This window comes from Rana temporaria, chromosome 2, assembly GCF_905171775.1.
Source record: "Rana temporaria chromosome 2, aRanTem1.1, whole genome shotgun sequence".
In the NCBI taxonomy this organism is placed as follows: domain Eukaryota; kingdom Metazoa; phylum Chordata; class Amphibia; order Anura; family Ranidae; genus Rana; species Rana temporaria.
The window spans coordinates 392310422-392336844 of record NC_053490.1 but is presented as its reverse complement, the minus strand read 5'-3'; the positions used below and the strand labels follow the sequence as shown (position 1 = coordinate 392336844).

Below are 26423 nucleotides of genomic sequence, written 5' to 3'. Positions count from 1 at the left end.
TTTTGCAACTTTACATTGGGAAACATTCTGAAATTGTTCGATCATTTTTAGATGCAGCTTTTTATAGATTATACTTGGTTGTTTCTGACCTGCCAATTAACCTAATTAGTTGCAAAATGATTTTCCAGCCCTTCCTTGTTCGTACCACTTACTTTGCCAGATTCTTGTTGCCCATACGCAACTTTTGAGATGTGTTGCTGCCATCAATTTCAAAATTAGCTTATTATTGGTAAAATGGTAAATGTTCTCAAATGTAAACATTTGATAGGTTTTCTATTGTGAATACAATATGGGTTTACGAGATCTGGAAATTATTGCATTCTGTTTTTATGTAGATTTTATGTATTTAGGAAAATCAGATGACAAGTAAATCTTTGTAGTAGATCACTCAAGTACATAGTCGGCCATCTTGTGAAGCAATGAAGCCTGATATTGTACCCAAGCTGAATGTCTAAATGGCTAGGACTATCTAAAAGCAACAACTATGAACACATTTCTGAGTCAATCAGTGGCCAAAGGATATGAAAAATATTAGCATATTACATTTCAAAGATGGATTCTAGGACAAAGAAGCACACACCTTTACAGCATCTTGGTCCAAGAGTTAAAGGTGTAATATATTACAGAATGAGGACATGGTCAAATTGTATTAAAGAAATGTACAGTGCCTTGCGAAAGTATTCGGCCCCCTTGAACTTTGCGACCTTTTGCCACATTTCAGGCTTCAAAGATATAAAACTAATTTTATTTTAAGAATCAACAAGTGGGACACAATTAATGAAGTGGAATGAAATTTATTGGATATTTCAAACTTTAACAAATAAAAAAACCTGAAAAATTGGGTGTGCAAAATTATTCAGCCCCCTTAAGTTAATACTTTGTAGCGCCACCTTTTGCTGCGATTACAGCTGTAAGTCGCTCGGGGTATGTCTATCAGTTTTGCACATCGAGAGACTGAAATTTTTGCCCATTCCTCCTTGAAAAACAGCTCAAGCTCAGTGAGGTTGGATGGAGAGCGTTTGTGAACAGCAGTTTTCAGTTCTTTCCACAGATTCTCGATTGGATTCAGGTCTGGACTTTGATGCTGCCACCACCATGTTTGAAAGTGGGGATGGTGTGTTCAGGGTGATAAGCTGTGTTGCTTTTACGCTAAAACATAAGGTTTTGCATTGTTGCCAAAAAGTTCGATTTTGGTTTCATCTGACCAGAGCACCTTCTTCCACATGTTTGGTGTGTCTCCCACGTGGCTTGTGGCAAACTTTAAACTACACTTTTTATGGATATCTTTAAGAAATGGCTTTCTTCTTGCCACTCTTCCATTAAGGCCAGATTTGTGCAGTATACGACTGATTGTTGTCCTATGGACAGTCTCCCATCTCAGCTGTAGATCTCTGCAGTTCATCCAGAGTGATCATGGGCCTCTTGGCTGCATCTCTGATCAGTCTTCTCCTTGTATGAGCTCAAAGTTTAGAGGGACGGCCAGGTCTTCGTAGATTTGCAGTGGTCTGATACGTCTTCCATTTCAATATTATCGCTTGCACAGTGCTCCTTGGGATGTTTAAAGCTTGGGAAATCTTTTTGTATCCAAATCCGGCTTTAAACTTCTCCACAACAGTATCTTGGACCTGCCTGGTGTGTTCCTTGTTCTTCATGATGCTCTATGCGCTTTAAACGGATCTCTGAGACTATCACAGTGCAGGTGCATTTATACGGAGAGTTGATTACACACAGGTGGATTCTATTTATCATCATTAGTCATTTAGGTCAACATTGGATCATTCAGAGATCCTCACTGAACTTCTAGAGAGAGTTTGCTGCACTGAAAGTAAAGGGGCTGAATAATTTTGCATGCCCAATTTTTCAGTTTATTTGTTAAAAATGTTTGAAATATCAAATAAATTTCGTTCCACTTCATGATTGTGTCCCACTTGTTGTTGATTCTTCAAACAAAGCTATAAAACTGTAATTTTTTTTTGAAGCCTGAAATGTGGCAAAAGGTCGCAAAGTTCAAGGGGGCCGAAAACTTTCGCAAGGCACTGTGTACTAGAGCAAAAATAGGATTTTTATACTCACCGTAAAATCCATTTCTCTGAGTTCATAGACAGACACAGCCTTCTTTGACATTAGGGTTATGCTTCTTCCTACCAGGAGAGTTTAGGCAGAATTTAACAGCACTTAAAGTGTTAAAACCTTTCCTTCGTGCCGCTCCTCCCAGGGGGGCGTGGCTCCCCCAGGCATAACCCACACCCTGCTCTAGGAGCCTCAGTCCGTAACAAGCAGTACAAACCAAGGAGGGTGGGTGCTGTGTCCGTCTATGAACTTAGAGAAATGGATTTTACGGTGAGTACAAAAATCCTATTTTCTCTTCCGTTCATAGACTGACACAGCCTTCTTTGACATTAGGGACGTCCCCAAGCAGTGTCAAAAAATTTGAGGGGTGGGAAAGTAACACAGCAAACCAGGTTACACCCCAAACAAAAACCGGAGTTGCTCAACGGAGAAACTCCAAACAAACTGCCGCCCGTAACACCTGCGGCTGAGGAAGGCATCAAAAGATGCACACACATCCACCTCGTAAAACTTTGAAACATCGTGGATTGACGACCAGGATGCTTCCCAACACCGCTGTAACACACAGGCATGATGCCGGAAGCCCAAGAGGCCCCGACCGCCCTGGTCGAATGCGCCACAACCCGAAAGGGTGGTGCACGCCCCTTCAGGGCATAGGCCTGAAGCACAATCCGTCGGAACCACCTAGGAACGGTGGCCGACGAGACTGCCAGGCCCTCTTGTAGGGCCAGCCACCGACACGAACAGTGAGCCCGACTTCCGGAATGGAACCGTACCATATAAGTACACAAGTCAAGGCCGCCAGATCAGACAGACACACGTCTGATCGAGGTAATTGCTACCAAAAATAAAATCACCTTTTGTGACAATAAACAAAAAAAACTCCCGAATGTCCTCAAAGGGAGCATCCCGAAGCACTGAAAGGACTAAAATCAAGTCCCATGGGGGTAATGGAGGGCGCACCGGAGGGGCCACCTGCCAGACCCCCGCTGACACAGCCGGGCCAGTATCAGGGCGAGCACCTTGGCGAAAACCCGCCGAATGGGAAGGACACCAATTAAAAATGGTCCCCCCCGACCGCAAAGCACAGAAACTCTGGTGCTTTGAGGATACGCGAACATGTAGGTACACGTTCATGACATCCAAGGATGCCAGAAAAAAATCCCCCTGATGAAGTGCCGCTATTACCAAGCGAATCGACACCACCTGAAAGTTTGCACTTTGACAAAACAAACGAGGGACTTGAGGCCCAGGATTGACCGGGCCCCATCCTCCGTGGGGACACAAACAGAATGGAGTAAAAACCCCTGAGACCGTTCCAACGAGGGAACTGGCACAATCACTCCCCTGACCAGAAGATCCTGGACAGCTCCTGACAGAGCCTCACCGCCGAACCCACCACCGTGAATAGGGAGCGGGCCACGCCCTCCACTCTCCTATCAGCGGGATCCTGAAATGCAGGAGCCCCTTCCACAGGCAATGTGGCGGCCCTGCTCAGTCTGGACATAGGGGGTCCACTGGCGGAGGAGAGACACACTTTTTTTTTTTCTAAAGTCCCCCTCAAGGGGGTAACTGGTTGCAAAGTTTTTTGACAAACTTTTTGCGGTGCATCCCATTCCTTGCATAACATATTGTCCAAATAAGGAACACAAGGAAACACTTCAGCGGTGCGTGGCGGTCTGCGGAATCCAAAAAGGTACCGACACGGTGGTGTCTCCGCCACAACCTCAATTTTTAGAGTCTCACGCACCGCAGAAACAAGAGCTCCAACAAAATCTTGCCAGCAACTGACACTGCAGCATAGACATCCTCACTATCCATGTGGGTCAAGCCCGCAGCCTCTGACATACCAGAACCAGATTCCATGTCAGAGACATCCCCAGAAGCAGGCTCAGGGAGGGGGCGCTTTTTAACCCCCCATCCGGGCACTAGCTGCTTCAAACCTGGCAAGAAACCCAGGACAGCCAACATAACAGATGTGGCAGGGGCGTTAACTCAGGCCTAGTGGAGAGGGAGACCTGGCTCTGAGTCACCCACCCTGCAAGGCAGGACAAAAAATCCCCACTGGTCACCTCCTTGCAGCTAATGAAGAGCATGGGGGCCCCTGCTGCTCACCACCCCACCCAGCTGCAGAGAATTGAAAACCTGAGGTGTGCTCTGATGTGCTGGCTGTGATGTGTCTGTCACCTCAGGGAAGAATCATCACAAGAGACCAGAGGCTGTGCTGTGTCTGTCACCTCAGGGAAGAAACGCAGCGTTTCACAGCACTAAAACTGTCCCACAGACCAGAGGCTGTGCTGTATCTGTCACCTCAGGGAAGAATCCAAGATGGCCGCCGTCTGAGGTAAAAATCACCTCATATAACACAGCAGCACCCCCCAGAGTAACAACACAGTCCCCCAACAACACACGGGCCCCGGTGGTAATAAAAAAAAACCAGGAGGCCCCCCTTCACAGCCACTACCCAGTCAGGGGAAGGAGGGAGAGGAAGGGGAGAGAGGAAAGCAGGGCGGACCCTCAGTCGACCTCCCCAGGGAAACATTCCAGCCAGACCACTTACCTGAGTAAGGGGCCACTACTTACCCATCCTGCGACTACCCGGCTGGAGGTATCCCAGACAGAACCAACGTCCGTAAACGGCATGGCTGTCGGCCAGACACACTGACACAGCCATAGAGACCGGTCATATGTGAGCCCTAGAACCGAAGTTCCCCGGCTGCCCCTGGAGCAACGGGGCCTGTCGTGGACGTCCCAAAGCTGAGCTAAGGACCGGCACACGCTCGATGGCCGAACATGGGGGGACTACAAGAGTCGAGGACTCAGCCTGTCACCCAGTCGGCTGTTGATAGAAGAATCGCAGGATTCAAAAATGCAGGAACAAAAAAATAAAAGCGAGAAAAATCGCCAGAAAAAAACAGGAACTCCAGAGAGGGCCTGACTCTCCTGTAGTTAGGCAGAAAAAGACTGAGGCTCCTAGAGCAGGGTGGGGGTTATGCCTGGGGGAGCCACGCCCCCTGGGAGGAGCGGCACGAAGGAAAGGTTTTAACACTTTAAGTGCTGTTAAATTCTGCCTAAACTCTCCTGGTAGGAAGAAGCATAACCCTAATGTCAAAGAAGACTGTGTCCGTCTATGAACGGAAGAGAAATACCAATGCCAGACTATTTAAAGAAGCCTCTAGAGCAGTGGTTCTCAACCTTTCTAGTGTCGTGACCCCTTGATAAAATTTCCCAAGTTGTGGGGACCCCCAACAGTAAAATTATTTTCGTAGCGTGGGTTAAAAGCACCCAAGGCAAGACAAGTAATTTGTGCCCCTAACCCACGGACATTTAGCGCTCCCCGAGTGCCTTCCACTCGTACAATATTAAAACCCCTTATAGTACATTTTAGGATGTACCACTCTTTCTTTTGGTTCTCCTTTCATCTCTCTCTATCCTAATTCCTTGTTTTTTTCCCCCATCCCTCTCTCTAACCGTCTTCATTGCTCTCTCTTCCTTTCTCTCCATTTTTCTTTGTTCCTCCCCCTTTTATCATCTCCCTTCCTGGGAGAACAGTGCAGGCTTCAGGAACAGCCCAGGATTTGGTGACCCCTGGCAAATCATCATTTGACCCCCGAGGGGGTCCCGACCCCCAGGTTGAGAACCACTGCTCTAGAGAGACCAAGGACTATACACTGCATTGCTAAAGCCTTTCTGTATGTTTTCTTCATATGAAACAAGCTTACGAATAATTGAACATTAAACAGAGTTACAACGGCTTCAAGTTTATGTGGCACGATTCTGTAAGATGTATTAAAAAGCTAAATAGCAAACATTGAAAAGCAAAGAAATTATGCATTACCTGTACTAACTGTTCTGTGTGCTGGTGCAACTCTTCGAGTATAGGCAGCGTTTGCTCAGGAAGGCAGTGCTCAAGAATCCTCTGAATCACCCTGCAACCATACGGATGCGTGGAGAGCGCAAACACCTGCAAAAACCATGATTATTTTAAAATATACTAGTGTAAGGAAAACATGTATATTTTTAATAACAGTTACAAAATTCTTTGTTTATACCATGGTCCTGCCATGTAAAACTGACCTGACTCTTGAAGGCATCAATGATAAACTGCAGAGACTGTGGCTGGACACATTCTATGCACTTCTGTACAACATGATTTCCATTTTGGTCCTTAACACATTTCAAAACGTGCCCATCCAGTTCTCGGACCATATCATTCTAGAAGAGAAAAGGGATGCAGTCAAATACTCACAGTATGAAAAACTGTTTACACAAGAAAAACTTAACTTTAAGTGATTGTAAAGGCAGGTTTCTTAATGCATTCTATGCAGCAGCCCCCCTCATACTTACCTGAGGTCCCTCTAGATCCAGCGATGTTGCACAAGTCACTCGGCTGACCGGGACTCCCTCCTCATTGGCTGAGACAGCAGCCCAGCACTATAGGCTACCGCTGTTGTCAAAGTCAATCAGCCAATGAGAAAAAACAAATTGACACAGGGAGGAGCTGCAGATCGGGGTGCCCCCATAGCAAGCTACTTGCTGTGGGGGCACTCAACAGGAGGGAGCACCAAAGAGGGACCCGAGAAGAGAAGGATCTGGGCTGCTCTGTGCAAAACCACTGCACAGAGCAGGTAAGTATAACATGTTTGTATTTTTTTTTTTAAGTTAAAAACATGAGACTTTACAATCACTTTAAAAATAAACCTGTCTTCAGTCATAACCTATTTGTAGCCATACACAGCAATGTTCATAGTCACAAAGCCTTTCGTTTGCCAGAGAAGCCCATAGTGCCTTCGCACACAGTCAGCATTCTCGATTGTTCTTTAAAGCGGTGGTTCACCCATAAAAACGACTTCCCCCTATTACACTGCCCCCCCGCATTACAATACGAATATGCCATTCATTTTTTTTTGGCTGCTGTACATACCTGGGTACAGCTATTCACCCGTGTCCTCCGGGTTGCGAGTCCCGCGGGAGTGGGCGTTCCTACCATGGCGGTGATTGACGTTTTGACTAAAAAACGAGCTCCCCCCGTCGAGTAAGCAGCGCCACGATTGGCGGAAGGAGCCGAACGGCGAGTCGGCGCTATACTGCGCATCGCAGTTCGGCTCCTTTCGCCAGTCGTGACGCGGCTTACGCGACGGGGGGGAGCTCATTTTTTAGTCAAAACGTCAATCACCGCCATGGTAGGAACGCCCACTCCCGCGGGACTCGCAACCCGGAGGACACGGGTGAATAGCTGTACCCAGGTATGTACAGCAGCCAAAAAAAAATGAATGGCATATTCGTATTGTAATGCGGGGGGGCAGTGTAATAGGGGGAAGTTGTTTTTATGGGTGAACCACCGCTTTAACTGGCTGGTGTTGCTGGGTAGAGCAGAAGTGTCCCCTTCTAGTTGTTGACCCGTAAGTGACGTCACGTTCAGGTTCTTGTTTACAGTTTTCCCCAGCCGGCAAAGAATGTAACGCAGAGCGATGTGGAGCACATAGGAGACATGCAGCGTCTTTTAGACTCTGGATGTTTCATTAAAGAACCTTTCACCAAAAAAAATAAAAATGATTGCAATACACCTTACATATCACGCCGGAATGAGAGCAATAATTCTAGCACCAGATCTCCTTTGTAACACTAAACTGATAAACTATAGGTCTTTAAAGCATCGCCAATGGAAAATTTAGGGTATCGATATTTTCATTTACTTCGGCCCTGGAAGGATCTAGGGGAAGCACGTGGGAAGCCATACAGACCTGGGCCCACTAGCCCTCATAGGTCTTGAAAAGTTACAGGTATTGTTTGAAGTAGTTCATCATTGGTTCATGTATCTAATCCTTCTTTTCTTTCCTTTTGGTCTTCCTCTCTCCCCCCCCCCCCCTATAGGTCTTCCTCTCTCCCCCCCCCCCCCCCCCCCCCTATAGCTGTCGTCAGGCCTTGCAGATGCATCACAGACTCTGTCCGGAAATCCTCCCGTGGGGTGTCCGCCCCAGACACCTACCCCAGGAACGCAGGATCAGAGGGTTACCTTCTGCGTGGTATACGCTCCGAACACCCATCAACTTGGGTTCCTATCCAAAGTCTACGCCCGCCTTCATCGCTCGGATCACGGGATATTAGTGCTTGGGGGGGACTTTAACTTGACCCAATCTGCTGCGTCGGAACACCACGTGTTAAACCCCAGGGCTGTTTCTGCCCGAGTCCTCAGGGACTCGAGGCAGTTCCGCCAGCTATCGTGACGCTACGCTCTCTTTGATGCCTGGCGAGTCCCCCCACCGCACTCACTCCCAAATAGATCATTTTTTTGTTAACAACACAGCCCTTAGACTGACCAGTAAAGCCCAGATCCTCCCGCTATCCTGGTCAGATCATGTCCCTATAGCACTGGGTACCCCCACCCGCAGGCCGTGTACTTGGCGGCTGAATACATTTCTCCTACAGCACTCCCCCTTGCAGTCCGAATTAGAGTACTAACTAAAGTACTATTTTGCGGAAAATGATACACCAGACACGATGCCTCTCACATTATGGGAAGCCCATAAAGCAGTGTTACAGGGAAAATGTTTAGCCCTGTCGGCCGCCATGCAGAAAGACACACAAGCCCTCAAAGTGCGGACAGAAGGAGAGCGCAAAGTGTTGGAGCGCCGCTTGCAGAGCTCACCCACCCTGGCGCTCCTTAAAAAGATTACATCCCTGCGTGCGACCCTGAGTGACATAGCAATAGACAGGGTGGACAAAGCCTTAGTTGGTCTACGGCAGTTTTATGACAAGGGAAACAAGGCCCACTCCCTCCTGGCTCCGAAGCTGTGAGACAGCACTCCAGTCTCAACGCCTCACCAAATCAAAACCAGCTCTGGGACCATGATCACACACCCAAGAGATAGCCCACTCGTTCGCGGAGTTCTACACGCACCTCTATAATAACCCTGACATTCCGAGCGGCCCCCTCCCTCTTGATATCGCCCAACGTATAAGTCAATACCTCGAGCAAAGTGGGGTATCCCGACTACGGCCGGAGGACTTGATCCCCCTTAACAGAAGAGGAACTAGAGTTCACTATTAAATCCCTGCCGTCTAGCAAGGCCCCGGGACTGGATGGCTTCCCTTATGAATACTATAAGGCATTTCACCCTATACTGCTCCCCTATATGTGCAAACTGTTTAACGCATTTCTCCACAATACCCCCGCCCCTGTAGATATGCAACGTTTATTCATCACGGTGATACCCAAGCCAGACAAAGACCCGTCCCTTTGTGCCAATTATAGACCTATAGCCCTCCTCTGTCCGCCTGAATACGGTCCTCCCCTCCCTTATCCATAAAGATCAGGTGGGCTTTGTCCCACTCCGCCAAGCGGGGGACAACACCAGGAAAATAGTTGACCAGGTGGAGGTGGCGAACAGGGAGGACTTGCAGTCCTTTCTACTTAGCCTGGACGCAGACCCTTTATGCAAGCGATTCGACACCTATACGCAAACTCCTCTTCCCAGGTTAAAACACCCTTCGCTCTCTCGTCCTCGTTCCCGGTGACTAATGGCACCAGGCAAAGATGTCCGTTGTCTCCCCTGCTATTTGCACTGTGTGTAGAACCCCTGGCAGCCACGATTCGAGGAAACGCGAGCATCAAGGGCATGATGGTTAGAGATCGGGAGTTTAAGATATCACTATTTGCGGACAATGTAATTTTATCCCTGACCCAGCCTAGAACGTCCCTCCCGAATTTACATGCAGAACTCGATCGATATGGCGTCAAAAATTAATGCATCCAAGTCAGAAGCGCTCCCGCTTAACATGCCGGCGAGCGAGGTGGCCCACTTGCAGACGTGCTTCCCATATACTTGGAAAACTACGGCCCTGAAGTACCTGGGTATACACATTACACCCAGATTTGGCACACTGTACCAGGAAAACTCTCCCCCCCCTTTTCCGATCTATTAGAGCCCTACTCCTACAGTGGAAAAAACATCATGTATCCCTCCTAGGGAGGGTGGCGTCTGAAAATGACTGTCCTTCCGAAGGTCCTATACCTATTCCAGACACTGCCCATCCCAGTCCCATACGCCCACCTGAGGAATTACAAGCGTCATAGGATACCATGATAGGTCCGAACGGCGCCCCGATCGGATGGAGGTCTGGCCTTTCTTGACCTTATTAGGTATTATCAAGCGGCCCAGCTTCGGGCCATAGCGTCTTGGTTTACACTACGTTCATATAATAAATGGACGGAAATTGAGAAACTATGGTTAGCCCCGATCCATCCCAACAATCTATTGTGTAGTGCAAACGCGGAGGTAGACCCCGAACGCATGCTTGGCCCGGTGTCGATGCTACGGCGGCTGTGGAGCAAGCTGCTACCAAATCATGAACTGACCTCTGACAGTTCGCTCCAGACCTCCTTTGCCTGTAACCCTAAGGTCCCAGACAGACTCACACATCGAATGTCCTTCCCCTGGACATCGCGGAATCTCTTTCATTTTGGTAACCTGGTGGATCCCCTGACCCGTAGACGGCGCCCCTTTGCCGAATTACAGACACAATATGACCTCACGAGCCGGGAATTTTACGGGTATCTCCAGATATGCCACCTTGCCTTAACGCAGTGTTTCTCAATTCCAGTCCTCAGGCCCCCCCAACAGGTCAGGTTTTCAGGATTTCCATTATTTTGCACAGGCGATTTGATCAGTTTCACTGCCTTAGTAATCACCACAGCCTTTTCATCTGAGGGAAATCCTGAAAACCTGACCTGTTGGGGGGGCCTGAGGACTGGAATTGAGAAACACTGCCTTAACGATAGCACTCAGACTCCATTCGAAAGCATGATCCTGGCGGGCTCAGCCAGAAGGAGACTGATTTCAGGGATATACGCTATACTGCAATGTGTTTGGCCCATGGAGGTAAAGGGCAAACATGCATACATGATTAAATGGGAAAAGGCTCTTGGCGAGGAGATCCCCCTGGAACAATGGCGTGGGATTTGGACACAGGCTGCGAAAAGCTCGATCTGCGCGCTTTATAAAGAAAATGCCTATAAAATCTTGTGCTTCTGGTACATGACTCCGGACGTCCTCCACGCCATCTATCCCTCTAGCTCGGAACCGCTGTTGATGTTGCCTTGGGGCTAGGGGTACCCTCCTCCACATTTATTGGAGCTGCCCGCTGATAGTCTCTTTCTGGGACTCGGTCCAGCAATTGCTGGAGCGACTCCTGGACAGAGAGATTCCCTCATCCCCAAAATATTTCCTCCTGGGTCTTTCACCACTAAAGCTCCCGTCCCCGTATAAGAAACTGGCCAGCCACATCATTAAGGCAGCGAGATGTTTAGTGGCGTTACATTGGAAGCGCCGCTCTCCCCCTCCCCATGAGGCCCTATACGCCCGGATCAAGGACGTGGAAACTATGGAGAAAATGACCGCCAGATTGCGGGACTGGATGGAGGCACATGACACTGTCTGGGAGCGCCAGGAGGACCCGCCTTGAGACGGTACGTGGCCCAACGTGATGACAATCTCTCCCTACTCTTCCCCCCTCCCTAAATTTGGAGTCCGCTAAGGACTCCGACTGACATACTATACAGCCAGTTAGGCTTCTTGATCACTCTAGCCACAACACACAGGCAGTCCTTATAGACGAGGGCAAGTTTGCACCCCGCCACACTGGCGCTATCGGAATCGATAGACAAGCTGATATAGCAGACTACAGTAAGCAAAAGGTATTGAGCACTCTCTGTTTTAATGTTACTGTGCCTTCTTTTTTATGTTGTCTTTATCTGCATCCTTTTTTTGGAGAACTGTAAGTTATGTATGTACAAACTTGATCAATAAAATTGTTATTGGAAAAAAAAAAAATGCACTGATCAATAAAAATTAAACTGGCATGGAAGGGGTTAACAATAGGGGGGCCATCAAGGGGTTAAGTGCGTTCCCTGGGTAAGTTCTAACTATAGGGGGGATGGGCTCACTGGGACATGACAGAGATCACTGTTCCCGATATCTGGGAACAGAAGATCCCTGACATGTCATTAGGCAGAACGGGGAATATCCTTGCATACATTTTTTTTTAACAAGGTTGTGAAAGATCCTCAAATAAATAGTCTAGATAAGGGTTCATGCACATGAACGCAAATATAGCCATATAGTTGTACAGCACAAAATATGCCTGTATTCATAGTGCTCCAAAGTCCCAGCTGTGGTGTATTTCTGGCAATATTCGTTTTTACAAATACACTGTGCTCCTGTAATCTTATGTAAGCTCACGAATGTATTTTCCAGAAGAAAAAAAAGAAAGAGTGGGGCAATTGGGAAATGATGTCCATGAGCATGCATCCGGGAGCACTGGTGTTCACACGAGATTACAGGAACATATATTAAAATAATTTCCACCGATAAATACTACAGAGTGCAACTTATGAAATACCACTCCGAGTAAAAGCAAAAACAGCTATGCAAGGTTGACTTACGATGACCTGCTGGTCAGGTGGGATGAACTCGAGCGCTTTTTGAATTACTCGACATCCATACATCTGCAAAGCCAGGGAAAGAACATGTCCGCGAATTCTTTCTGCAAGTGCCAACTTCTGTTCTAGACTTCCAAACTGCAAAAGAAAACGGATGAAATGCCTAGTTTACTTGTGTTGATCAACATCCTAGATCCCTGGTGCTTAAACTATAGCCCCAGAGGCCCCCTAGCATTTATTATTGTGTGGCCCCTGGACCCCAGCAATTTGTATACAAGCAGTGATCTATACTAGGCCAATATGATATGTCCTCAGTAGCTCACTGTCTTCTGCAGCTTGTTCCCAGTCTGCAACCAAACTTGTAGCATGTCCAGAGTCTCTTGTCCATCTGTTCCTCTAGTGTAGTACATCCAGTCTGATAGTCCTGACTTGTATTACATATAGTTAGCCCTTTGTGTATGCCAGGGTCCACAGATGAGGTACCTATATTTTGTACGTTGGCAACCACTAGCCTAGGTAGTGATATTTAAATAAAATATGCAATAGTAGGCTCACTCCTCAAAATCTAGAGCCTTCAACCAGATTTAAGGGTGTCTGTGCACCCTGTAAACAATTAAACTGGACCTTCCATGTTTTTCCACCAGGCTCCACCTTCTAAACATTAGCTGCAAAAAAAAGGGGCACAGGGGACATCACAATGCTTCACTGCTGCCTTCCTGGATAGCGGAGCATTTTGACATCCTACATGCATGCCCTTCAGCCCAATATAATAGTGCATTTTTGAAGGATTTTGAATGTCTAGGAAGCAGTGCAGTCACCCACGCCTCCTGAAAATGCTGGAAGATATTTTTTAAAACCTCAAGTTAAAGTTAGATTTGTTTGCAGGTAATTTTGTTTTGGTGGTGGGAGGCTGGCAGTAAAGCAGAACTTCTATTTGCATGGAAGGTCCATCTGCTTTAATGACAGAAATATGAATGATCATAAGAATATTAGATTTAAAAATGAATATTTTGTTAGTAAGTGAAGTCTGATTAGATAAATGCTAAGAAAAGAAAAAGCTATGGATTGCGCTACCCTGGTGGTTGACCTGCATCCACCTAAATCCTGTGCAATAATTACAATTATTAACCCCTATATACATCACCCATAAATGACAATCCACCAAACATATATGTGTATATAAATGTGTACCAGGTGCTCATATATACAAATATTCTTCTCAGAAGGATGTGAAAACACACACATATGCGTACCATACACGTATTAAATACTAAGAAAGAGCGTGCGTTCCCCTATATCAGGTTCACAAAAAAATTCTTATCACAAAGAATTAGTGACCAAAAAATATATATAAAAAAAAATATATATTATAAAAAAATATTAGAAATTAAATAGAGGATTTCTAAATGGATCCTCTTCCCTTTAACCACTTAAGACCTGGACCAAAATGCAGGTAAAAGACCAGGCCCCTTTTTTCGTCGTTTTAACTGACAATTGCGCGGTCGTGCGACGTGGCTCCCAAACAAAATTGGCGTCCTTTTTTCCCCACAAATAGAGCTTTATTTTGGTGGTATTTGATCACCTCTGTGGTTTTTATTTTTTGCGCTATAAACAAAAATAGAGCGACAATTTTGAAGTAAATGCAAACATTTTTACTTTTTGCTATAATAAATATCCCCCAAAAATATATAAAAAAAAAAAATTTCAGTTTAGGCCGATAATTATTCTTCTACCCATTTTTGGTAATACAAAAAAAAAAAAAAATCGCAATAAGCGTTTATCGGTTGGTTTGCGCAAAATGTATAGCGTTCACAAAATAGGGGATAGTGTTATTGCATTTTTTTTTTTTTTTACTACTAATGGCGGCGATGAGCGATTTTTTTCGTGACTGACATTATGGCGGACAATTTTGACACATTTTTGGGACCATTGTAATTTTCACAGCAAAAAATGCATTTAAAATGCATTGTTTATTGTGAAAATGACAATTGTAGTTTGGGAGTTAACCACAGGGGGCGCTGATGGGGTTATGTGTGACCTGAAGTGTGTTTACAACTGTAGGGGGGTGTGGCTGTAGGTGTGATGTCATCGATTGTGTCCCCCTATAAAAAGGGATGACACGATTGATGCTGGCTCTCCCCGTTCTTCAGCTCCGGGGACCGATCGTGGGACTCCAGCGGCGATCGGGTCCGCGAGTCCCGCGGTCACGGAGCTTCGGACCGGGTCGCGGGAGCGCGCCCGCGACTGGGTACTAGTGCAGGACGTACCTGTACGTGCCCAACCCTGCCATTCTGCCGACGTATATGTGCAGGAGGCGGTCCTTAAGTGGTTAAAGTCCCAATGTGATAACCAAGTGCTCTTAGGCAATCAATACTCCTCTTGTGGAGTGTTACAACACAACGTGATTTCACCACTTCCGTGATAGTCCCATCACCGTTAAGAATGGCCACTCACCAGATCACATTCAATAAATGCCTTTGGTTCATTCCCAGGATAACCACTCCTATTTTGCGTCTCCACAACTGTCAGGTGTCTTGGGTATATTAATGTGGTCTCTTTTTTTCTACAAAAGCTCACAGAAAAAGAGTGCCCCTCATAGTGTAGTAGGTAAAATAATTTATTATTTAAAAAACAAAGCATATATTGCACTCACATTTCGTTGTGAGTGCAATTTCGGAATGAACCAAATGCATTTATTGAATGTGGTCTGGTGAGTGGCCATTCTTAACGGTGATGGGACTAATCACAGAAGTGGTGAAATCACGTTGTGTTTTAACACTCCGCAGGAGGAGTATTGATTGCCTAAGAGCACTTGGTTATCACATTGGGACTTTAAAGGGAAGAGGATCAATTTAGAAATCCTCTATTTAATCTCTAATATATATATATATATATATATACAGTATATATATATATATATATATATATATATATATATATATATATATATATATATATATATATATATATTAGGGCTGCGCATCTTCACCGGTCTCACGATTCGATGCGATTACGATTATCAAGTCCACGATTCGATTCGGCGATGCATCACGATTGCAGCGCAAGTGCGCATGGCTCTCCCCCCAAAATACTAAAGGAGATGATCAGAGACTGCAGACATGCTACAGGAGATGATCAGAGACTGCAGACATAGTACAGGAGATGATCAGAGACTGCAGACATAGTACAGGAGATGATCAGAGACTGCAGACATAGTACAGGGAGATGATCAGAAACTGCAGACATAGTACAGGGAGATGATCAGAGACTGCAGACATAGTACAGGGAGATGATCAGAGACTGCAGACATAGTACAGGAGATGATCAGAGACTGCAGACATAGTACAGGAGATGATCAGAGACTGCAGACATAGTACAGGAGATGATCAGAGACTGCAGACATAGTACAGGAGATGATCAGAGACTGCAGACATAGTACAGGAGATGATCAGAGACTGCGGACATAGTACAGGAGATGATCAGAGACTGCAGACATAGTACAGGGAGATGATCAGAGACTGCAGACATAGTACAGGGAGATGATCAGAGACTGCAGACATAGTACAGTAGATGATCAGAGACTGCAGACATAGTACAGGAGATGATCAGATATCTCCTCCATACAGCCCAGTCCCTGCAGTGACAATGACTTATCACAGGTGACACATCAGATTCCACTACATGCCCGTACCCCCCCTGTGTCCCCGGATAACAGCACCCCCTCCTCCTCTGTACTTACATGCTGTTATGCGCACAGAGGATGATTGGAGGGAACAATGAGGAAAATACATGATTTTGCCTGTGCATTTTCAGTGTGTTTTTATGTGCCGACATTGTCATCAATACGCCCTTTAAAAATGCACAGATGAATGAACCCTCAATAAAAACATCAGTACAGCGAGGACTACCGTGTTATTTATTTTCTATTACAATTGACACATTTCCAAGTCCTCGATGATATTTTTTATTGAGGGTTCATTGTCATCTGTTAATTTTTAAAGGGTGTAAATAGGGTGAAACTCCCCTTTAAAAAGTGCACAGAAATACACACATGGCTGCTGGGGGGGGGGGGGGGGGCAGGACTCAGGGATTAGATTCCACAATTGACAGCCCTGTGAGTTTCACTGCACTGCACTGTCTGCTGAAATTTCTCTGACTCTTTGCACATTCCAGCACACTAGGAGTTAACACAGTGGAATGTGCAAAGCAAAGAAATGTCAGCACAGGCAGCCAGAGCACGTGTAAGAGTCAGACTGCTGATAAAATACCTGTGATAATAAATGCTGTTATAGCCACTGCTGTAATGTGCTTTTTAAAACATATGCAGAATCATACCTCATGTCTCTGTGTGTATAGAACTGTATTCTATTCCCCTCATGTGACTCCATGCTCGGACCTGCCTCTCTCTCCTGATGTCCGTTCTCAGCCCCGCCCATCGTCTATAGCTAAAGTAACAGATCACAAGAGAGGCGGGCGGGACTGACATCAGAAGAGACTTTGAGACGAGGGATGTGAGAGGACAGAGGAAGAGAGAGGCGGGCCGGACCATGGAGTCACATGATCGCATGTACAGTTACTACACACGGAGCTATGAGGTATGAATCTGCATAAATTTAAAAAAAGCACACACAGCGATTGCCAATTAATGGATTACAACGCGCATTTATTAAAAAAAAACATTTTAAAAGACCTGCTCGGAGCGATCTCCTGGGAGGGGCGGGGCAAGTCGGGATGACGTCACCCGACATCGATTATTGGGGTCACATGCATCGATGCCAAATCGGGGGGCCCCGAATCGCGATGCATCGATTATATTCAACACCCCTAATATATATATATATATATATATATATATATATATATATATATATATAGTGTGTATGTATGTATGTATGTATGTATATATGTATATATATATATATATATATATATATATATATATATATATATATATATATATATATATATATATATATATATTTTTGTCACTAAAAAAGTTGTTTGTCTTTGTGATAAGAATTTTTTTGTGAACCTGATATAGGGAAACGCATGCTCTTTCTTACGCGCACTATTAAATATGTGTATGGTACGCATATGTGTGTGTTTTCACATCCTGAGAAGAATATTTGTATATATGAGCACCTGGTACACATTTATATACACATATATGTTTGGTGGATTGTCATTTATGGGTGATATATATAGGGGTTAATAATTGTAATTATTGCACAGGATTTAGGTGGATGCAGGTCAACCACCGGGGTAGCACAATCTATATACTATACCAATTTAATTTTGGGCGAGACACCATAGAGTGACTTGCATTTTTTTGGATTGCAGCAAACCAACCAATACAGAACAAATTTTGTCTTTCCATTTGCGCCAGCAACACCCGTCCCATAGAAAAGAAAAGCTACCTCAAAAAACTTCTGTATGACGTAGTTTCCAAATACATCCACCATCAACTGATAAGCAGCTTGTAGGATCTCATTAAATACCAACTGTCTCTCCGCTGGAGTTGCACGCTCCAACTTCAGCTGGATGAACCTGTTGAACAAAAGCACAAAAAAAAAAAAAAAAGGATTTAAACATAAGCAAATATTAGTAGAACCAAAATTAAATGAAGGGCTACCTATACCCCCACTCCCCCCAAGCTCTTGATATAGAGAAAAGGTTGGATCCTCTTGTCATATTGGCAACTCAATTTCACCCCCACTATGTCGCAATGATAAATATGCTGAACTTGAACTATGAAGAAAGTATACCTTTCCAAAATCCATTGAATTCCCTAGTTTACAGCCATTTTCACTGATAGAAGAGAAAGAAAACTCTTATCTGTTGCATTTTTGGTCTTTTTACCAGTATTTGTGTGGTTTTTTGAGGGACACTGCTTGATAGTGAAAAACCTAGGGTTTCACTTGAAAGAAAAATGGACACTAGGCACCCAGAAACTTAAAAGACCAGTCTCTTTGCGAATTTAAATGCGTCCCACCCATTTCACTTTGTGTCCGTAGAAGAATGGATGTTTCCGTTTCTTCTGCTACATTTTTTCCTTAAATTACAAGTTTCTACTAACAGCAGCAACCAGTAGATTTAGGCCAGATATTAAAAATCATGAAAGCCTCTCCAGTTAGTGAATGAGTGCAGGTACTGGTGTTCTCTCAACGGACCATGCAGCTAGCAGCGACTACCAGTTTGTTTTACAAATAATGAGGGACTCAGATTTTCTCGTCAAGGCAGTATATTTGGTAGGGATGCACAGATAACACTTTAACACAGAGTACGAGTACTGATACTCTTTCTAGGGGATAGGTATCCGTGAGTACTTGCAAAAAAGTATGTAGGGTGGGTGGTTTGGGAGTTGGGTGAGAGCAGGGTGGGAGGGGGTATAGAGGGATAAGTGGGAGAAAGGGAGTTGTGGGGTGGGAGAGTTGGGATGGAAAAGGCAGTGATTTCTAGAGATCCCCAGTCTTGCAACAGGTCATTTTAATGCATTAAGGCCACTGAAGGGAAAAATAAATTGTATATATATATATATATATATATATATATATATATATATAAAAATAATTTTATTTTAAATGCACAGTAAATGAAGGTACAATACCTAGATCCATGCTGGTCCTGAGAAAACTCAATAATATGACCAGCAATTTCTCGCAACTGAAGGTTAGGATAACGATTATTCCTAAAGTCTTCAAGCAATCTGCTCCGACCTGAGGGCATCACATCAGACATACCATAGCGAAGTCGGGAAGATGGAAAAAGCGTGCTGCTTGGGCTAAATAAACTTGATGCACTACTCGCACTGCGGTACTTAGCCTCTGCCCCGGGTGCAGCAGATATGTATCGGCCACTGCCATTTGTCAATCCTCCTGCAAATAAGAAATCTTGTTATAGCTTCTTTATTTTTTGTTGATAAAATAAAACAAACACTATAATAAACAGAAATAGTACCTTGTCGTCTGCAGCATTTAAAGCAGAACTACACTGCATCTGAGCACCACAAACCAAAAAAGCTATTTAATTAATTGTTAATATTCAAAGCAAACTCACCTATCCATGTCTCCGTGCTTTATTTTGTTGAGATCACTTTGAAAAACACCCCCTAGCATTTCCTGCTGTGGCCATCTTGAATAAGGGCAAATGATTCATGTAGCATTTACTTCCTGGAATCCACCTGCCCTTAGCTCAGGCATGCAGGCAGGAGGGTATGCTTAGCTGAGAAAACCCCTCCTCCCCATCCTGATGACTGCTGGGATGTATGACATCATTTGCCTAGGCCTAGAAACCAGGAAGTAACTGAAGAAATGTAAAAAAGAAGTTTAACACAAATAAATATGATACACTTTCCCATCTACTTACTAATGCTAGCGGCATAAGGATTAAAATAGTCAGCGTTGAGTGAGAGATGAAGTTCTGCTCTAATAATGTAGAACAAATAGGTGCAGAAACCAACTACCCTCATCCAAGAAATGTCAGCACTTTAAGTAGATGATCTAGCTAAAGAAAACTGACTTTAAACAGCTCATCACACAGTACTTTTTTTGCCACAATGAAAAAAATTACTGCATGCTGTACCTTTGCTTACATCCTCAAAGAGCACCCCAGACGACCTTTCAAAGCACCTATGTGTATTCTGATAAATTGAAAACCAGTATACAGGCATGTCTTCTTGGAAAGGAGGCAAAGGCTGTAGAGAGTGTGCTCTGTAGGCAACAGGGTTGCCAACCATCCATAATTTTATGGACAGTTTGCAAACACCCTGGTTTCTCCTGTCCGTAAAGGTCTGTGGACAGGTCAAAACCATCTATAAAAATACAGAGGCCCTGTAGTGTCCATGGTGATTTACACTCCCAATTCCCCCCCCCCCCCCCCAGCTGCTGCCCACCACTGTAAATGATAATTGTTGCCAAGCCCGCCTGTCATCCTAGCAACCAACAATGTGCTTGCACATGTCCCAGCATTAAGAAAAGGATGTAGCCTCCTCCTCCAGACTTACTCTGCCTCCTAGTGCTCCACTTCCTGGGTTCTCCCATGCGGACAACAGAACAGGGAGTCTGACAGAGGGGAGGAGGGCCAGCTGGGACACTGATGTAAGGCGAGAGTGGGGAGGGGCACAGTGCTGGTCGTGTGTGGCTGGGTTAGAGGGCATCGGGTGGGGGGCAGTGAAATCTTCTGGTGCACTATGTGGAAAGCTGAGAACTAGGAGCCCTATATGCTGGGATTTGTAGTGCCATGGAGATAGCAGGGCAATGCTCTCTCACACACTGAGGCCATCGGCTGTCATACAGTAATTAGGAATATTTTGTGGGTACAAGAACTATAGTATACACAGTGTGCACAATTATTAGGCAAGTATTTTGACCAAGTCATAATTTTTATTCAGAATTGTCCAACTCCAAGCTGTATAAACTTGAATGCTCATTGAATTTAGGCATATCAGGTTAATGTGCATTTGTGCAATGATGGAGGGTGTGGCCTAAGGAGAACACCACAATATATCAAGGTGTGCATAATTAGGCAGCCAAAAAAAAAAAATGTAAAAAATTACTGACTCTGAAAAGTAAAAAAAAAAAAAAAAAAAGAGAAGGTCTTTCAGAGGGATGCAGCACTCTTGCAATTGCTAAGATATTGGGGCATGATCACAGAACCATCAACAGTTTTGTTGCAAATAGTCAACAGGGTCGCAAGAAAACATGTTGAGAAAAAAAGAAAAAAATTATGCAAATGACTGCCAAAGATTTGAGAAGAATCAAACATGAAGCAACCAGGAACCCATTATCCCCCAGTGCAGTCATATTCCAGAACTGCAACCTACCTGGAGTGCCCAGAGGTACAAGGTTTTCAGTGCTCAGAGACATGGCAAAGGTAAGGAGGGCTGAAACCCGACCACCACTGAACAAGACAAGTTGAAACATGACTGGGCCCAAAAAAATCTGCAGGACAAATTTTTCAAAGGTTTTATGGACTTATGAGATAAGAGTAACTCTTGACGGACCAAATGGATGGGCCTGTGGCTGGATCAGTAACAAGTACAGAGCTCCAATTTGACTCAAGATGCCAGTGAGGTGCAGGTGGGGTACTGGTATGGGCTGGTATTATTAAAAGATGAACTAGTTGGACCTTTGAGTTGAAGATAGACTCAAAATTAACTCCCAAACCTACCTGCCAGTATTTAGAAGATACTTTCTTCAAGCAGTGGTACCGGAAAAAAAAAAAAAAAAAGTCTGCATATTTCAAGACAACCATGATATTTATGCAAGACAATACTCCATTGTATGCATCTTAGTATTCCACTGCATAGCTAGCCAGTAAAGGCCTTAAAAGATGAAAGAATAATGACATGGCCCGATTCCTCACCTGACCTAAACTCTATTGAGAACTTGTGGGCCCTTCTTAAACGGTGAAGGAAAAAACCTCTGAACAGTGTTTGGGAGGTTGTGGTTGCTTCTGCACAAAAAGTTGATCATCAACAGATCAAGAAACTGACAGACTCCATGAATGGAAGGCTTATGACCGTTACTGAAAAGAAGGATGGCTATATTGGTCACTGGTATATTTTTTTGGAAATGTCAGAAATAAAATAAAATTTGTAAATTTTGAGTTGTTTATTTTAACTTTAAGGAAAACAAACAAATGAGATGGGAAAAAGTTTATCATTTAAAATTGCATAAGGCGCCTTTCACACGGACGGCTGTTTTGCCGCAGTTAAAAGCATGTATATGTTCTGTGAAATTCAAGAGACTCCAGGCACTGCGATTAGCTGCATTTGTACATTGCGATTACATGCGGTAGTCATTCCCATAGCAACCCTTTTAAAAAAATGTTGGATTAGATGCCCTTCCTGTTTTTTTTTCTCACGCTGCTATCCGCAGTTGACACAAAAGACTGCAATTATGTGCATATAGCTGCGCTAAATCGCTCCTGGACGCATTCAATTCTATTTTTTCTATTCACACCAAACCGCATGTAACGAAATCGCAGCTAAACGCCGAGTGTGAATGGGGCCATAGAAAAACCATTGTGTGCTTTTAGCTGCGGTAGAAAACTAGAAAATCCGCAGCTAAAAGCACCATTCTATCCGTCCGTGTGAAAGGGGCCTAATAATTCTGCACACTCAGTCTAGGTTCACACTTTTGCGATGCGGGAACTAGCATGATTATAGCGATGATTCATGCATCGCATATCTCCCGCAGGCAGTGTCAATACAATGTTCAGATCAGTTCTAAGATTGCAGCGTGAACTCTCACAGGAATTGGATTGCGTAAGTGAGAACACCCATGCGATCTGATTTCTGCCAATCTAATGCGAGTTCAGCCATACAACTGTATGGCTGAACTCGCATCACATGTGATCGCCATCTATGGTGCGGGTGCGAATCACATGCAGTGTCTGAGATTGCATATATGTGAACCTAACGTAATAGTTGCCCAATAATTGTGCACACAGATATTCTAAGAAAGCCCAAACCTCACTTTTACTTGCTTAATATTCAGGTTTGAGGTTTATTAACATTTTGGATTGACCATGAGTACTGTAGTTGTTCAATAATGAAGTTAGTCCTCAAAAATACAACTTGCTTAATAATTGTGCACAGTGTACATAGCAACTAGCCTCAGATTCTGTTTTAAGGATTCCCCCCCTTAAGCCCATTTACTGTTCGCCAAAATCTTGCCAGCATACTGGTCGCGTAGCGTGCTATGCACACCACAGAACTTATTTTTCTGTTTTGTCCTAGGGTGCCCTATGCCTTTAATATATTTTTGTCAATGTTTTGAGTTTTTAATTGTAAAGCCAGCAGATTACTTGTTAGGAGCCTTTGCCAAATTAAGTAAAAGCACTGCCATTTCTGAAAACCAGGTCAATGATACCTGAATAACTGGTTTTGACAGGTAGCTGCTCCCACTTTAGCCGCAATCACCTAGGCAATCTGAGCGTGAGTTCTACTCTTCCCACCCTCACAAGTTCAAGAAGACTTCGGGACCATTCACAATGCATGGCGCGGTTCTCGCAGGTGCAGTGGGCACTTAGCTGTGAAGCTGCAAGCTGTCAGTGCCCACAGTTGAGATGTCGGGGACAGAAGACCGATGGAAAGAACCCAAGCACATGGCTGGATCCTGGGACAGGCGAGTGCATGTTTAAAAAGAGAGTCAGCAGCTATAGTTTTTAAAGCTGCCGACTTAACACAAATGACTGGAGCTCCTCTGTAAACAGAACGGTCACTTATTAAAATTAAGTGCATCCCTCCAGCAGCAGGGGGGGGGGGGGGGGGGGGGATGGGGGTCTGCCGTCAGTTGTCTGCGCATGCTGGAATTTCCCGATATGTCCCATTTGCTGGCGCCTACAAATCAATATAGTGTTTAAATGTGGTGAAAAAATACACTTTAAAAAAACAGGATTTCTTGCTCTGCAATAATGGTGAAGGCTGGAAACATGGGATGAAACAGGTGCTTATATACACTTTTTTCCATTTTTTTTTTTCAAATTTAATTTCAAGAACGTTCGATTTTCTAATTAAGGCCCGTACACACACAGACTATCAAAAGAGAAAACAGCTTTTGAGAACCAATCACAACAGTTTATGCAAAAATATCCAAAGGGACAAGCACATTTTTTTTCCCCGTATGATAACAGAACGAACGATTTTCATGCAATTAGTATAGTATTTGTACGAGGAAAAACAAAAAACAAACACACACATTACCAAGACCATGCATGGTCAGAAACGAAATAATATATTACGATACAATTTATAACTTCAGTAACCCTATTGGTTTTCAATATGAGACTAGCATGCAAAAAAATAAAATAAAAAAAATGATGACCATTTATCCGATATTCTAATTGTGTGTACTAGCCAGAAAAATTTGAAGGAGTACAACTAAAAACTTCTAAAACTAATATTTGGACAGTGTATGTGGTTTTTGTTCAGAAATTAAATTTCTTTAAATCGAACGTTAAAAGGCAGCTGAAATTTTCAAATGACATTCGTCCATTTATTGAATGTACAAAGAATGTTCATACAAATATTTTCATCCGAAAATATATACGTGTATGCCAGCAAAAGTCACAGCCAAGCAACATAGCAATTTTTAAATCAGCTAATGCAACTAGAGGCTATTATAAGAAATTAAAAATAGATTTTTGTACTTGCCAGAAAATTCCTTTGAAGTTCACTGAGGGACACAGGATTCAGACACAATTGTGTTATACTACTGCCTACAGATAAATCTTGACATTGGCAAACAAAAAACTGTGAAGAGCCTAGAATAACCCCTCCCAGCAAGTTATATTTTTATAAGTAGTGAATACAGTGAGACCATAGAACACAGAGGGGTGGGGCCTGTGTCCCTCAATGAGCTTCCAAGTAAAGGATTTTATGGTGAATACAAAATAATTAATTTTTCTCTCTCATTCATTGAGGAAGGCACAGTAATCCAGAGGCAACTGGGACCATCCAAAAGCAGTGCAAATGAGGCGTGGGCAAAACAGCAAACAAAACACCAAAAGACCCAAATAAAAACAAAGCTGCCTGACAGACCTTATCCCCAAAGCTGGCATTACAGTAGTCCTGAATATCCACCTGGTAAAACTAAAGGTGATCGATCATACACTACACAATCAGATTTAGATCTACCATCAAAAATGTAGTTCAGGGGTCTGATGAAATGCAAATTAACTGTTTAGGTTTTATATTACTTGGCAAGTCTAAAGAAGACTGTGCAGAGATTGTATATAGTGTATGGTCAGCTTTAGAAGACCAGGTGGCAGCAAATCTAGAAAACAATTGCCTGATGCAAATTAGCATAGGAAGCACCAATAGATCTAGAAAAGAGTGAACGTTGAAAAGGAAGGAGTGGAACATGATCCTTAAGGTCAATGGCTTGAATGATGATATTTCCCTTTACGTGGACTATCAGAAATAGCAGAGAGTCTCAAGTCTTTCTAATGGAAGCAGTGGCTAAAAGGTAGACGCACCGCTCGAAACATACAGACAATGAAGAGAAATCTCCTGATGTACTTGCAGTAGAGAGTGACAAAAGCACATTGTCCTGGTTAATGTGAAAGGCTGAAATCGTATTGTGAAGGAGGAAGCTCTAGACTAGTTGATGAGCTCAGGTTTGGAACCCAGGTGGAAGCCGTCACTTCTATCCACCGATGCCAAATTAACTAGGACCAGGGTATTCCCTGCCCTGCAGCTTCACATACACAAAAGGGGGAGGGATGCTCATAACACCAAAAATCTTATAAAGCCACATTAGGATAAAACTTGGACCTTACATAGCCATATTAGGCCAATTATATCACAAGTATCCCTGTTCAATAGTGCACATGTGCAGCTACAGGATGGGAAATGCCATGGCCAGTTGATTGAACAACAGTGGCAGCTTTCTTTTGAGTTTGGCCTGAACTCTCTAGACCTGAATTCCACTACGTCCTTGTATAAGAGCAGAAAATGTTCTTTACAGGACAATGTTGTCAAGTCCAGATACATGCCTTACAGAGGTGATGGCAGCATAGAACACAACCTTGTGAGTGTGGAAAGTGGTATATCCTTTTTAGATTCAAAATGCGGCTGTAAAAGTGCAAAGAGATCCAAATTCAACTACCATAGACACACTAATGAGCGCACAGTAGGAGTCACATGAGAAACACTGAGTGAAGGACTTAAAGTGGATGTAAACCCCCCCAAAATTTTTTTTTTAGGTCACAATGTACAGTATACGATTTCCTATCATCTGTGCCCAGTCTTGCCACACAGAGTTAATCCAGCTCTGAGCAATCCTCTTATTGTTCAGTGAAAATTAACAGACTTCTAGATAAAAACCAAAGTCCTTGCTTCTGAAAAAAAAGTGCACAATTCACATCCCCTCCCCTGTGTTTTGATTAAATGTTTTCAAAATATGGG

General features: G+C 44.0%; 1 protein-coding gene across 7 annotated transcripts in view; it reads right to left on the bottom strand.

The window, feature by feature from the left end:
* The window catches only part of PUM1 (pumilio RNA binding family member 1), a 97444-nt gene that overhangs the window by 19530 nt on the left and 51491 nt on the right, over positions 1 to 26423 (bottom strand). For all 7 annotated transcript variants that reach the window (XM_040338031.1, XM_040338032.1, XM_040338029.1 and 4 more), the window contains exons 15-19: positions 19119 to 19386; positions 17929 to 18058; positions 12515 to 12649; positions 6148 to 6285; positions 5909 to 6034 (exon numbers count right to left, since the gene is read on the bottom strand). In XM_040338031.1, coding sequence (XP_040193965.1) covers positions 5909 to 6034; positions 6148 to 6285; positions 12515 to 12649; positions 17929 to 18058; positions 19119 to 19386 — 797 coding nt within the window. The remainder of the gene's footprint in view (positions 1 to 5908; positions 6035 to 6147; positions 6286 to 12514; positions 12650 to 17928; positions 18059 to 19118; positions 19387 to 26423) is intronic.